This window comes from Platalea leucorodia (assembly GCF_965183815.1).
Source record: "Platalea leucorodia genome assembly, chromosome: 9".
Lineage (NCBI taxonomy): Eukaryota > Metazoa > Chordata > Aves > Pelecaniformes > Threskiornithidae > Platalea > Platalea leucorodia.
The window spans coordinates 7,041,624-7,057,617 of NC_138831.1; the positions used below are offsets into that span (position 1 = coordinate 7,041,624).

General features: G+C 41.5%; 1 protein-coding gene across 1 annotated transcript in view; it reads left to right on the forward strand.

Moving 5' to 3' along the window:
- Nucleotides 1–15,994, forward strand: part of PTPRG (protein tyrosine phosphatase receptor type G) — a 415,182-nt gene that overhangs the window by 217,717 nt on the left and 181,471 nt on the right. The window contains exons 3-4 of the mRNA XM_082322783.1: nucleotides 5,846–6,025; nucleotides 11,075–11,223. Of these exons, the coding sequence (XP_082178909.1) occupies nucleotides 5,846–6,025; nucleotides 11,075–11,223 (329 nt within the window). The remainder of the gene's footprint in view (nucleotides 1–5,845; nucleotides 6,026–11,074; nucleotides 11,224–15,994) is intronic.

Genomic DNA, 15,994 nt, shown 5'->3' on the forward strand with positions numbered 1-15,994 from the left:
ATTACTACCATTTTCATTCAAAATTGAAAGGATAAGAGGCATCAAATACAAAGATTTGCCTGAGATCATTTTGGTAAAAAAAACAACAAACAAACAAACCCCAAAACAACAAAAAAAACCAAACAAACAATAAAAAACCAGTAAGAACAAATAATAAAAACTCTCCACAATTAAAACCCAGGTTCTTTGCATGACAGGCCTGGGATTTAAAGTCAGACTTTTGTGAAAATGTTAAAAACAAGTGAAATTAAAAATACCAAATGTTGATATTTCTGCCTCTTTCCCAACTTGTAAATGAATGATCAAAATCACATTACTCAAAAATTGTTAATGTCTGTTAAACTATATCTGGATGTTGTATAAAGGCAGATGTGTTACACATCAGTCTGTATCAGGGTAGCTGATCCATTAATTGGAAAATGATTTAAAATCAAGGACATGCCAGTGATTTTAATAAGATATGTTTTAAACAAAAGATTGTGGAAGAGAAATAAATATATTTGATTTTTTTTTTTTTAAGTGGAAGCTTTTATGCAAGCTTTAATTAGATTTTGGCAGAATATGTTATTTTAATGGTTTTTTTCATTAATGAAGACTGCTCATTGTTTTGGTTGTACAGTAGAAAGGAGAAAAAAAGTAATCTTGGGTTCTATTTAAAGAGCAGCCTGTGTATTAAAAAACTATTAAAGATACTGCAGTCATTGACAGAAAGATTTTGCATGAGAAAAGAATGCAAAATCCATCTAGGAAGCATGAAGTAATTTCAGACGAGGATGGGTGATAACATCTCTGGCATTACGTGGTGTTTGAAACGTCGCGTGTAAGAAGCCGCGGTGTTGCTGGGGTTCCTGACCCCGGCTCTGCTTTCGCGCCTTGGAAGCCAGCAGCCCTTTTGCCCCTGATTTCAGCGGAGATAAGGTCAAGTCCCCAGAGACCTGGCTGCGATCCAAAATGAGCTCGCGGGGCTGCCAGCCCCGGGAGATCGATGGGCTCTGCAGCTCCCTGAGCCGCGAGGGGATGCGGGGCAGGATTCCGGTGGGGCTGGAGTTACTGGGGCTGTGGTGGAGAAATGCTCCGTCCTGTGCCTCGGCCGGAGCCGGGGAACAGAGCAAGTGTCCGTGTAGCTCTGCGTGGTGGGGCTGGGTGAGAAAAGACTCCACGGCAGCTGGGAGAGGGTGGCCTCCTCTCTGCAATGCTCAGGGGGTCGCTGTGGCCAAATTCCCTTTCCTCACTGCTTTCCTTAGCCCCTAGCCCCGTCCCGTCACTCAGGCGCTCTCCAGTCGCCATCTTGTCTTGCTGCCATGCATTTGGTTGACCTGGAGGGTGAACACAGCCCTCCTTCCCCAGTGTGCGCTCCTAGTTGTTGGGCCCGATGGCGTGGTTTCCTGAAGGCAGGACGCCGATTTCGGTATGTGAGGATGCCAAACGTTATCAGTCTGTCCTCTTTCTGTGCTGCTCGTGCATCAAATACTCCAGCTCCAGGATGGGGCTGTCTGATGTTTACCTTTGATGCAGGTGGTCCCACCGTCTCAGTGGAAATGTGTATTATTTATCAACACAGGTGAGGGCTCTTAACTTGTTTGTGTTTTGAAAGCCGAATTATTTGTCAGCCCTTAAGCAGCCAATTCAAATTTGTTCCAAATTTTATTTGATTAAAGCCATGATGCTTACTGTTGGAAATATGAAATACAAATAGCCATAAGTTACTCTGTTTCAGATGGGTAAATGTCACACACAGAATGAAGGGATTTTTTTTTTACTAGGTTTAAGTGAAACAGAGTCTTTATTTAGTGTCATGTTTTTACTTAAAAGCATTTATTTAAAGTTCTAAAAAACAAAGAATTCAATAAAGCAAGACAGGTGCAACTGCAAATGATTAATGATATAATTCTCAGTACTTTATAAAGTGTCTAACGCTGAAGAGATTTATACAGTGCAGAATGGCAATTGTGCTTTGATGGAAGGAATAGGTAATCAATACCTGCAAGCTTAGAAAAAGTGTGCTATTTCCTCCTCTAATGATATAGGGTTTTTTGCAAGGCAAGGATGTCTGGAGCATGAGACTCTTGGAAGAAGAATTAATTTGAAATCTGTAGTGGAAGATCAGTTTCAATTAAAACTGCACTTGAATGTCCATGGAAAAAAGCGTGCAGTTAGGCTTAAACCTCCTGATGGCTACCACTGAACAAATGAATCCCACTGCGCTATTCTTGATTACATTTTATAGGTTGTTGAGCTTATTTTTTCTGGGTAGGGGACATAATTTATTTACCTTGGTCTTAAACTCAAAAATACAAATTTGCTGGTCACCCCCCTAGCTCCGCTTTGCCTTTTCACGCTAATTGTTAAAGCTGGGATTGCCCTGATCCTGCACAGCTGGGAATGGAGATGTTGGGGTCATGGCCTCTATTTCTGTCTAGAATTGCTGCCATAATGGTGTAGGTCATATTGCATGTAATAATTTCCATATCAAAAACTTCTGAAAGAAATTAATGGAAAACCTAGCCGTTTATAAAATCCTGTGCTGATTATAACTAGCAGGTCTTGAACCTCCAAATCAGAGTTTAGCCTTATGACTGTAACTTGGGATGTCAGGACTTGGAGTCACTGCGCCAGCACTGAGTTGAGGATTTGAATTGCTGAGAGAGTTTCATTGCATTACATTTTTCTTTAATAATTCAGCACCAATACGCAAACATTTTATGCATAAAAACTAATACTATCACATGAAGAGAGCAGATGCTGCTAGGGGTTTTTTTTGTAAATTATAGATTTAGAACCCAGTGAAGCTACTGTATTTATAGAGAGAGATGTATTGCTATTAAATGAATCCAAACAAGTTTAATTTTAAAAAAGCAGACTTAATGTTTTTTAAAATTATACAAAGCTATACAAGCCTTTAAAGGTCTGTGAAAAACTACATTTCAGCAAGAGTCTGTCCAAGTACCAAAGTCATTTGAGGTTTTAATTCAACATGGTCGTTTGTTTGTTTGTTTACTGTTATGGCTTATTTTTGTTCATTTTGATATGGCAGTTTTCACTGCAAATTGGTTGAGAGCTGGCTATACTTTTTAAAAAAAAAAAAAAAAGTCTTTGTGACAAGATGCATGGAAGGAACCCTACAGTCCCTGTTAAAATAAATCTGCCTACTCAAAAAAAAAAAAAAATCTCCCTGTTGACTGAAGGGTCACCAAAATACTTAAAAAAGAAAAATTTGAGTGCATAGCTCCTTTTGAATGCACAGCTGAAACCACTGCGATAGCCTCTGTGAGCAGAGTGCTTTTGAAAAGCTCACCCCATGTTTATAACAAAGCCAAAAATGAGAGCTGGCAGGTTTGATGATTATGTGTAGTACTAAACATTTTAAAGCGAATTCCCAAATTTCGTGGAGTAAATGCAAGGCTATATGAAAAGTAAATGTGAATTGCCAATTAATTCACTGCAAACCAATCACTAAAAGCATCCTGAATCAGGAAAAATACCTGTGCTTGAGTGGAACACGTTTGGTTCTCCCCATGTAGGGTTTTTAATAATTCTGTTCTCCTTGGCTGTGGTACATTGGGAAATCAACTGGAAGTGACTTTTGCTGACAATACAAGTTGAACCACGAGATAAACGAAACTGATTTTTAACCTGGGCCGATGACGTAACTGATTTTTAAAGGATGTTGTGATTTTGCCTAATTGTATTTGAAAGTAAAACACTTTCTTGTTGCTGTTTTGGTTACCAGACAGCATTTGTGTGCAATGAGTGTAGCACAAAATCTTACTATTGATTAAGTGTCCTGCATTAGCCAACAGGAAGATAGAAAGAATGCGTTTTGCAACTAGACAGACTAAAACCCAGAGGCCAAAGAAACTGGCCTTCACAGCTGCTGGGTTTGGATGGCACTAATTGAATTTACATATGCTTCTCAGAGGCAAGGGTAATAAATGCATACCGGTGCATCATTTACTGCTGTCTGCCTATCGAACGGACATGCTGACTGGGTGGTTCGGAGGTACGGTACAGGTATGACATCAGGGGTCTCAGGAGAGCAGAGTTCAACTCTGGGTTGTAACTTGGTTTTGGTAGATGAGCTTGGGTAAATTGCTTCCCTTCTCAGGCCATCAATTTCCCTGTCTTTACATGAGAATAATGTTGCTGATCCCTGCTGTAAAGCACTTCAAGAACTGTGAGCGAAAAGTGCTTTACAAGAACTCTGTGCTGTTATTTCAGGGCCTTAAATGACTGTTTGCACTCATAGGAAGATAATCTCTTAGTCTCTGTTAATACAATTTAAGAGTTGGAGAGGGAGGTCATAAGAAAAACTTGAAATCCACTGGAGATCCTCCTGCGTGTGCTGTTGAGGGTCCCTGGTGTTATAGTGCATCTAGAGCTGGTATGCGGTGGGGATGACGAGGTCTTTGCCTGAAACCTTTTATTTCTACGTATTATTTTTATTGACTGTTCGTGCTGGAGAACCTTGCAGAATGGGCAGGGTGAGTTAGGGCTGTGGCAGACAACCTCTGCCAGATTTCGTGGCGCTTTGCGACACTGCCTCTTGCAGCTCTGCCACCACAGCATAAGACACTGCTGCTTTCCTTCTCCCAGCAGCAGTGCTGGTGCAATCCTGTCGTGAAATTTAAGTAAACAATTTGGGGGTTGAGGACTCATTAATACACCTAAAAGTAATCTGGAGGTGGCAAAAGCTTCGGAACAGGAGCAGGATGCACTCCTCCTCCTGTGCCTTGTGAGTTGGGTGGACAGCTGTGATGACAGCGAGTATCTTAAACTACTAAAAGAGACTTTAAAGCGTTGTGGTGAGCCTATGAGGACCCTCAGGTGCTGGGGACAGAGGCTGCTGGTGTCGTTTCTCTTTGCAGCTGTAGCATGCTCTTCTCTTACTGACCTTAAATGGTGGCTAGTGATGGGCTCACAAAATACAGAAGCTTATATTGCTTTCCAGAACTTAAATTACTCCCTGCAATTTTTTTAAATAAAAAAAGAGAGTAGAGGGGTGTGGAGGGGAGGAGAGGGGCCAGTATTTGACTCTATGTCTGCTTTTGGCTAGCTGTCATGTAATACAGCTGGCTCTGATGTGCCCAAGTACAGCCACGTATGGAAGACACTGCCCGTCAGTCCTTGGAGCTTCTCATTTACTGCTAATATTTGACTTGTTTTGAGCGAGTAGTTTACATCAGGTGAGAACAGACTGTGCTAATAAGGAAAACAGAAAACTCATGTAAGAAGAGCAGCAAAAGAAAGTTACAGTATTTTCCTGACAGGTCATTGTCCTCTTTACTTTCTCCATCCAGAGTCTTTTTTTTTTTTGCTTTCTTGTTTTCTTCAAATTTACTAATATACATTTAGCTTAATTCTTTCTTGTTGTCTTTTCTGGCTTCAAAACCTCCAAAAGAAGTGAGATCATTAATAAAGATCATATTATCTAAGGAGAGTATTGCACAAACACGAGTTAATGGGTAGCTGTTACATTATTTGTCTCGTGTGAAAAGGGAAACTATATAGTAATAGATTAAGGCTGAAGCTTTAGGAAAGTTCCTGTAACACTATGCTAATTGATAACATATGCACGAGGGGAACTTGGGAATTGCAGATAGTTTTATAGAATAGTAATTAAAAAAAAGGCCATTGTTCGTTACTGCTAGAGGCAGTTGGAGTACTGCGTAAAGCTAATGGATTTCAGTCTCCTCATAAGTTTACAAGTCTTAACCTCTTTCAAACACGAGAAGTGTAACTGCGGTGGAGTTACCTGGGGAGCTTAAACGCTTCGTCCTCTTACTTAAGAGTTATCCAGAACTATTGAGCCACTGGAATGTTAATCGGCATTGGTATTTTTTAACAGGTACCTATGGTCCCGAGCACTGGGTTACTTCTAGCGAGAAGTGCAGAGGGTCTCACCAGTCTCCCATAGACATCGTAGACCATCAGGCCCATGTTGGAGATGAGTATCAAGAACTGCAGCTTGATGGTTTTGACAATGAATCTTCAAACAAGACTTGGATGAAAAACACGGGAAAAACGGGTATGTTCTTTTCTGTTTGTCTCCATAGCCTGCCTGCAGTCAATTAAAAATTCAAGCCATATTCCACCCTCCTCCTTTTTCATTGTTCTGTTGTTTGGGTTTTGCTGCCTTTTTTTTTTTTTTTTTCAATATAATTTTCCAGCCGCAGCCACCTGTCTCTGCCTCTGCATTCTGTGCAAAGCTAGTTCTGCAGATTGATTTTAAGGGTTTTTTTTTTTTAAAGGGATTTTTTTTTTTTAGGTTCTCAGTATAAAATAATTCTCTTGGTAGTCAGTTGTTCCTCAGAATAAAAGGCTGTATGAGAGTTTCAAGGTGTAACCTTGAATTATCAGCTTGGGGAGGCTGTAACATCTAATCCAAAAGAATGCTGAGATGCAAGGCTCAGACTTTTGTAGGAAAGGGGAAGTCTTAGAAATTGGAAGGTTTTAGAGAAGAAAGGGCAATAACTGCTCAGTAGCGGGGCCTTATTAATGTGTTTCTGATATGATTATAGCACTGTGTTCTTCACTGAACTGAATCCTCTTTTGCTCTGTCTGTTCTGGCTTTTAGAGAAAAGAACAGTCAGAGTACTGCTTATTTTTACCAAAACAGTTCACCGAAAGGTCAAGGTTGATTTATATACAAAGCCGCATGCATTTGATTACTCTTTAACTCTAAAAATGTAAAAAGCAGAAATTATAAGGCCACCCTCTTCATTTGACAAGGTCAAATATTTTTAGGGAATTGGATTAAACCACTAATTAATTCAATTTTATTTATTGGAAGTATATTTTTATCTTTATTAACATTCGACATGCATCTCTCTAGTGCTTTATGTAACGTGTCCCTGCTCAGAGGTCTGCTAGCAAAACCCAGGGCATGTACCTGCTCCGGGAGTTTGCAACACAGCTGTGCGTGCAGCGTGACCTCGGATACGCCCATTGCTTCCAGGGAACTTTGGATCTGAGCCACAACCTGGAGTCCAGCAAGAGCTTCAGATCCAGTTCAAGCCATTCAGGATCTTAGCAGGAGTTGAGAGTTATTGCCCCTCAGATGAGATGGAGTGACAGGCTGTGATCCTGTTTTCTTTCACCGCAAAGCAAATCCAGTTAACATAAACCACCATCAACCATAGCTTGGGTTTTTGATGCATTACCGAGGGTTTTTTTCCAGCTTCACTAAGAAATGCTCCTGTTTGCTTTGAAATCCTGACTTTGTTGCCCTTTGTAGCAACATAAGGTTCAGGCAAGGTTGAATGCTATGGAAATTTGGTGCTTAATTAATCTATTCATGTCATGCACCCTGCCCTTTTGGTCACAGAGGGGTGTTTGTAGTAACCAGCAATAAACGTAATTAGAAATACCACGAAAAAGTGATGATGCTATTCTTCTAGGAAAGATGCTAATGCTATACTGTACATGTAATAGGAACATATTGCCGCACATATAATAGGAAACCATGTTGAACCAAAATGTGCCAGCAAATTTTCCAGTCTCCACGCAGTTGGCAATGAAAGCTGTATCTTCAGTCTTCTCTGCTGGGTGATTTTAGCACTGCTGCTATATTTGATTTCCTCACCCATTGGGGTATGGATTTTTGCTGACAAGTTATTGCTTCACAGAGCAACAGTAACTGTCACTTTTCTTGGTAACTTACGGCCTCTTACTGGTAACGTGAAGACTCTTTTTGCCTTGCTGTCATCCCTGATTTCTTCTGCTGAGCTCTTAACTCCTCCCTTATTTTATCAAGTCCTATTCCTTTCCTTGGTTTTCTGACCTTTTGAAGAAACTTGCCTAGGATTAATTTTTAAGGTGGTAATGGCAGAGCAGAAAACCAAGTAGGATGTTTTGGCTTGTGGGTAGAACATAGAGGCAGGTTGTGCCATAAATTGCGATGCATTTTGGCAGCAGAGTCTTGGAGCAGATGGCCACATGAGACCTTCATATTGCAGACTGACAGAGACAGTAAACTAGATATCTGTTTAAGCAATGGTGACGGATGTAGAGGGCATTTCTCAGCACTTAATGACTGGTTAAGAGAGACAGGGGTCCGAGGGAAAGCCGAAGGCCCTTAACCTTGACGCTCATTAACTGGCAGGAAATGTGTTACGTGGGTTATTGTTATTGCTATTGGACCTAGTATTTTTTTTTTAGGATAGAACAATTAGTTATTTTTATGCTCTGAAATGTTAAAAGGTAAAGAGGTTATTGCTCTTTAGATTTGTTGTGCTCTTTCTTGTTCCACCCCCTTATCAGGTAAAGGGCAGACAATGTACAGAAAACAGCGTTTCATTCAGAAAGTGGAAATGGATTCATTAAGCCCCTTTCTTGACTAGAAATGCTTTTGTGCATGATTATGCTGGCAAAGGCACTAACGTGGGTTTGATTTCATCACCATAGTAGCTGTTTCCCAAGTGGTAAAGATCACTTGGAGAGCGTAAGCACGTTTCATAGTTGTATTACTTGCATTAGTTGTTTTCATTTGTGCCACCTTATAATTAAGTGTTAGCTGGTGTCAGCCGGGCCTGAGGCTGACGAGGCTTCTTCAAGCCCGACCTGCCCCGTGGGAAGAGTGCCCGTGGGCAGTATCCTCACGTGCATTACACAAACATTGCCACTTAACCCCTTTTTAGGTCACTGAGAACTTCTAAAAACTTCTTCCACTTAGAGAAACATACTAAAATTTCTGCCAGAGATGTGTTTTTGTTAAGTACTTCTCCTATGTGATGTGCATCACTCTGGCTGGTCCTGGCCGTCAGAGCCGCCATGCTAAAGCAGGGGAAGAGCTGCTTTATATCCAGGTTTATTCGCTCTCACAAGGGTGATGGGCACACAGCTCCAGCCCTGATCCTGCAAATGGCATCGCGCAATTGTGATCCTGGTGGCTGTGCACCATCTCCTTTGGTTTTGTAATCTCAATTATATAGTATTTTGAATAAGTGGGCTTTGGGGGTTGATTCCTTGCTGTGCCCTCTACAGAAATCATTGGATAAAAGCAGTGGCTCCTGAACCCTGGTAAGGTGATGTTTGGTTATTCCAGTCCTGAACACTAGAGATCACATGAAAGGGAGGGAAGCCCCCAAATCACTGGTAGTAAGGGGATGCTGCTAAGATAGGAAGGTAATGGGAACATGTGTTGTACAGCTCAGCAGTGTAAGAAATACTGCAAAATGAACAATTAGATGAACATTTCAGATTGTACATCCTCCTAATTATCCTTTTAATTATTCATCTAAAACAAGTAAAATGACCCCTGACAGAGCCATAAATGATTTAGGAACTATCAAATATTTATTAGATGCAACTGAATCCCCACAGAGTTTTTTAACAGATGCACACGAATCTGCTTTCCTGTATTCCTCATCTCCTACAATTTTATCTATGGAATTTATAACCAATTGAGTGAGATTTTCAGTATTTAAAATACTGCTGAGCTCATTGAGAATTTTTTTTAAGGGAGGAAGAGAGCAGTGGTGTTTTCAGTCACTTATGTTTCACAGATATGGTGTAAGAAGACAGCGGCCACCAGTAGTACCCTGGCTGACACAGGCAGTATCCTACAGCCAGTCCTGCACCATGTGTCTTCCTGCACGAACACTTTGATGCAGAGGGACTGCTGAAAGAACCAGAAATCATGGAAGAAAATAGGCCCGTGATGTCACTGGCACAATTTAGAAACATCTGAACATCTCACGCAATTTAACATTTAGATGGTTTTAACATAAACAGTTTAAAGTTGAGATGTGTCTAAATTGTACAATTGCACCTGAGGTGAGGCTGCCGTAGCCAACTGTCTGTGCTCCCGGGAGGGCAGCCCTGGTGCGGCAGAAAGCCTGGCCTGCAGCGAAGCCTGCCACTGATTCACCAACAGAGGAATAACTTTTATTTCACAACTAGCTTTTTTTGTTTTTTCAGCAATGAATAAAAGCCTCCCTCTTACATAATAAAATTGGATTTATATTAATGTTCCCATTGTGATGACACAGTTGGCTTGAGAACACAGAGAAATCCTTGTGGGTTAGGCTATTCCCATTAAAAAAAAAAAAATCTCCAAAAAAACAACCCAAAAACTTTAATCACAGGATTCTGGGCACAGCAAGTGGTGGTCTGCAATGGCTTTTACAAGAACAAAACTCTAATTTTAGTTCTGTTTTTAAGCAACAATTTTGTAAGGGATAAGAAGAAAGGATTTTTGTAGGGAGTAATTTTTAGGAATCATGCATGGTAAAAATGGGAGATGCTAGAAAGGCAGGTGATCTTGTAGTGAGAGCAGCAGACAGGAATTTTTTGAAAGCTGGATTCAGTTCTTGGTTGGACCATAGCCCTCCCCTGTAACACGTACTAGCTTCCACCATATGATTTTGCCCTCTATTTGGACCTACGGCTCTTATTGTTACATAAAATACAAAGGCTTTTGGAAATTAAAAGAAAATACAAAGAAGATCCTTTTGACCCTTATTGAATCACATAATAATAATAATGTCAGAGTTACTGTAATGAAACCCAGTAGGACGTCTCATGAGTGGGTCTCAGAAACTTTATTGTCACTCTCCCCATTGTACAGAAAGGAGGAGCAGGGAGGCTAAGGGAGGAACCCGCCATGGCCGGGAGCAGAGGTGGGACAGGGCAGAGAGGTTTCCTGCCCCCCAACAAAACAGAGGAAATCCAACCGAGGATCTATTCTTTTCCTAACTTGTGATCTACAGACCTTCAGTGGTTTGTAAGGCCAAGGAACGTGGTCCGCCATCACTCTCTGGAACCACATTAAACAGGTTTTGATGGAGTTTGCCATTTAAATTTTAGTCAAAAGTCCAATAAGGAGGGCAAAAAGTCCTTGAGAAATTTGAACTTTGGGATTTTCTGTAGTCTATGTAACTTCCTAATCACTTCCATAATTAGCCCGTATTTCTCGTAGACTTTTTTTTTTTTAAACCAATCCCTATAAAGAGGAAAATGATGACCCAACATTTTACTTGTATTAGAAGAAGTATTCTAATATAATGAGCAAAAACTGTAAATGCTTCAGAAAAACTGTGCTAAGAACGTCTTTGTCCTTGTTCTGTGTGTGCAGTTGCTATCCTGCTGAAGGACGATTATTTTGTCAGTGGTGCCGGGTTGCCAGGAAGATTCAAGGCAGAAAAAGTCGAGTTTCACTGGGGTCAAAGCAACGGATCAGCTGGCTCTGAGCACAGCATCAATGGCAAGAGGTTCCCTGTTGAGGTGAGTGGAAAGACATGTGCTTATGTTCTCAAAAAAAACCCTAAAATCAGAATGTATTGCTGTAGTTTTAGACGACTGTGAAATAGGGCAATGTTTCCTTCAGTGAACATATCACTTTCAAGGCCCTTCCGGCCCTCGCAGCACTCGATCTATCATCTCTTATGTGCTTTTGCAATGTCAGCTCTGAGCTCGGCTTTGCTAGCGTTGCCAGCTCTCATGTCCCATGGGTTAAGTTGCAAACAGCCGCTTTTCTCGTTTCTCCCATAAGCTTTTCATGTGTGGGAGGATCTCCTTGTAAATATCCGCAAAGTGACCTCGTTGTCCTCCAAATCTTTTCTTTCCCATGATGCTTACAAACAAATAGCAGCAGTTTGGGAGCTGTCGTGCCGAGACGGCTGTCTTTCATTGGTATTTCTTCCTTGCACGCGTACGGCCCTCTCTCTACCTGTATTCAGCTGCGGTCCCTTGCCTTGTACTAACAGGACGTCTACATAGATCTGTGCAAACAGCTGTGCGTTCGCTCTGCCTGTGCAGGAGCCAGCTGGACCTGAGCCAGCCCCGCTCTGCCAGCCGCCCAGCTATCGTAGCAGAGCGCCGTGCCGCAGCGGGAGCAAGGTACCGGCTCGGGCACAGCACCCTGCGAACGCGGCCGTGTTCGGAGCACGGGGCTGGGGGACTGCCTGCAGCTGACTGCAAGGACGTGCCTTTAGATGGCAAGGAGGGTCCCAGCGCCTTGCGCTGCTGTGGAGCCTGGTGTGGTTGGGTCTTGGCTTGTGAGTGATAGTCCTAAGTCACTCTGTCGTCAGTGCAGTGTTTTCTGTGTCAATAGAGATTGTTGATACTTTTCACTTTATATTCAAGGTTTTGCATGGTGAGATAAAGCAGATGTTATCTGCGATTACCTTTGCCTGTCGGTAAGCAGATAAGCACTTTCGGAGCGTGGCACGTGGATGTGAGCAGGTTGAGGGGAGCTGTGCTTGCCCAGAAAGCTCACGTGTGGGCAGAAATGGTTGGCTTGTGAGCTGGGTCTTGCAAGAACTTGATTCAGCCCCCAGCTTGCCGTAATTCCTCACATGTGGCTTTAGCCAAGTCACTTTTTCAGGAGGTGGGAAGGGGCTTCCAAAGCACACAGGGAGGTTGTAATAGACTGGTGCATGGCCAAACCCTCCAATTTTCACCTCCCTGCTCCAACTGCCCCATCACATGAAAAGTAGAAGCCTTTTATCATCTCCCAATTCTGAACCTGTACGCTGGATGTTCTGTGAGGCAGAGATTTTTTGTTTTCTTTTTAACGAGCTTTTCCAACACCTTCTGGCTTGATGTAGCTGTGATTTCTTACAAGGGGCCACCCCTGAACACACCGACCACAGGCCCAAACATTGTCATGCTGCCCTGTCTGTCTCAGCTGGCAATACTGATATTTGTAACCCTATTTTTGGGTGGCAGAAGGAGCACTCAGGAAGTCTACAGAGCCAGTCAACTCCTCTTTTGAAATTTCAGGGAGTGGAGATGGTAAAGGAGCCTGGGCCTTCTTGTTTGTGTCAGAAATAGGATTTCCACTTCACAAACCCTTTCTTATGATGCCAAGGCCATTTGATGGTGGCTTGATGAATGGAAGCTGTTTTACTTTGGAAAAAAGCAAATTCCTAGGAAATAATTTTCCCTTGGTTTAAATAGTCTTCATTTTCTTTTCAATTGGTTGGAATACTAATTTTTTCTACTTTAAAATTGAAAAAAAAAGAACAAAACTGCCTTTTAGAATTTAGGTCACTTGTTTATGAATGCTGTGCAAAATAAATTGCTATATCAGATAGGCATAGTGTTAATCCTGATAATGAAAATGTAATTTTCCAAGTGCTTTGTATTCATTGCAGTGACATGGACCTCTGTTCACTGGCCTTCCTGGGTACGATGGCATTAGCAGAATTCCCACAGCCTTTCCTTTACTATTTTGTAAAGGAAGAGCAGTTTCCAAACCAAGCCTTTCCCTGTTGGGATGCTGTGTACCTCCTACCCAAGAATTCCAAATTTCAATCAAGTGCTTAAAAGGATTTTCGTGGGTGAATTTTGAAGGGTGCAGTAGGTCTAAGGTGATGAAACTGAGTTGCCCTTGCCAATACATGCAAAACCAGTCCTCATAGTTGGGATTAGACCTCTCAAACAGTAAGTGTACATGTATGCATGGTGGAGCTTTTAATTTGTAATGCTAAACGTAGTTCAGCTTGCGACTGTCTGATGCAACCCTAATTGCCTGATGCTGGGAGGTCTGTGCCAGAAATACTGCACTTCATTTGAGAAGTGGCATTTCTAGGAAGGCTGTAGAAAGGAAAAATCAAACTCCCAAAATCCTATCCTACAGAAAGCAAAGCCCAAATCACTCTGTTTATTCTGGGGCTGTGGAAGCAGGTAAAGCTTTTAAGGAGCGCGCAGGTATTGGCATTCCAGGTCTGCAGCAGTTACAGTGGCGATGCAGCTGAAAGGAAACATTTTCTGAGTCTAATTGTGCAACCAGATGTGGACTATGCAAAACCCATTAGTTCCAAAGCACATCCCAAGGGAACGCAGATACATCAGCTTCATCCATAGACTGTGTTTTGTGCACATGAAGTTTAGATGTTTTTTCCTCTGGGAAACAAAGTGCTTGCTGGTAGTCTTTTTTCTTGAAGAGGATGCAGAAACTAATTAGAAATGTCAGATATAATACAGAGCATTATTGTTTGACCATGTTGTTTGGTTTTTATTATTACAACTAATGTGTCAGATGGTAAGGCTGTCTACGTTAATTGTTTTCCTTCATTGAAGCCCATCTGGATCATATTTTTTTGTGATTTATATGTTAAATTAGTTGGTAAGATATATGAGAACATCTTTTTGTTTCCTGCTTTAAAGGCATGTTGGATCAAAGGCGTATTATCTTGCAGTACTTTTACGCATATGTAGCATTTTGTGATTCCTTTTCAAACCATGGCATATGTAATGGTATTCTTTCATTATGTGGTCTTGATTGCTTATTTATTGATTAGATTTTCCTTGGTGATACTTGAGCCTTATGAAGCCATTATGAGCTTGGCTGTCTCTGAAGTAGCATTCGTGAACGGAGATGTCCACGTGCTTCAAACTTTCATCCACAGCCAGGTTCCAGTTTGATACCAGGCCTGGTCAGCATCGGCCGGAAATTTTTTTTCCCTTCCTTCTTGCCATTTTAGCACCATCATCTGGGTGAGGCCAGGAACTAGTGCTGTGATGCTGAAGATTAAAGCGATACCATTAGCGTACTGCTGTGTGAGTGGAGCGCGCATCCTAATGAGGACGTGGGCTCTGTGCCAGTTTAGAAACAGTCTCTCTCCCTTTTTTCTTCAAGTTAAGAAAAGTTTTTGACATTGCATTCTCTAAATTTTAATGAATTGCTGACTCCTTTGTATTTTGTTATTGTTCCTCTCCGCTATAATTACTCAGGTTTTTCTTCTTCTTTCTTGAAGTCGAAGCAGTATAAATGAACATGCAAACGCTAGAAACCATTTAAATGGCGAAGTGACAAAATTAAAATAAAGAAGATGAGCTTCCCTCAGGCCAGGAGAGAACCCAGGTTCCCCTCGTTAGAGCCAAGAGGAGTAATTGCAGCTCTTTAATCTCCGGTGTCACCGCACCGGTTACCAGCCCTGCCTGCGCAGAGCTTGCGGCAGGCAGGGCGCGCCACGCGAGCCGCCTGCTAGGAGGGAAACCCGGCGCTCAATATTTCATAGGCAAGCGAAGAGCTGACGTGGCAGTGCTGTGCTGTGCTGGCGGAGCTCGGTACCACCGTCCCAGCGTAACTGATTTTTTTTTGAGCTGCTTCGTACTCATTTTTATGCAAAATGCTGATTATTTCTGTGAAGAGCAGAAATCAGAAGAGTGATTTTAATCATGACTGTGTTAATTTGATGTGAGCTTTGGCTGTTTATGAGCTTTCTCTTTAATGGCGCTAATTGTCAGTTATAATGTGAACACCATTATACAGTAATATACAGTAATTTATTTAGTAAATGAGAATCTTATTCCAAGGACCATACTGCAATATGCCATAGAGACCTCATCCCTTTAATCTTACATGAACAAACTTGCACTGTCTAGGCCAAATTGGTAATAGGAACATCAACTTGGCTTCTGAAATAGCAATGTGATTTCATACCCACGAGTGCCAACATGCATGTTTTTGGAGATCTTGACGACTTCTCTAAAAAAAAAAAAAAAAGAAAATCTAACACACACCCCCCCCCCCCAAACCCTCCAAACCGTCCCAGCAGAAACTGAAGAGCTAACACTCTTTCATGTTGATTAACAAGCTTTTAGGTTATGTTTATAGATTCATTTTACTCAATTATTATTACAAAACAATCATTTGCATTAACAATTTTTGCTGCTCTTTAAGCATGTTTCTTAGAAGACTTTCCAGGTTCTAATGGTGTCTTTGTTCGTGCTACTTCTTTGATTTTCTTCCTTTTCCCTTTGAATATACAGACCAACTTCAGCGTGGTCTAGATCTACAGCTAGTTGCTCTAATTTGAATGCTTAGAACTCCTTGCCAAAGTTTATCACTGTGTGCTATCCTGCCTCTCATTATATCTCTTAAATTCTGATGTTTTATATTATCACAGGCAGAAGACAATCAACGTCATTAATGTAGAAGAAATGTGTGGTATTCAGTGCGCAAAAAACTTTACTACAGGGAATAAACTAAGACCAGTTAATGTTTTTTGTGTTTTATCCTGAATGTTAAGTCTTTCTATCACAC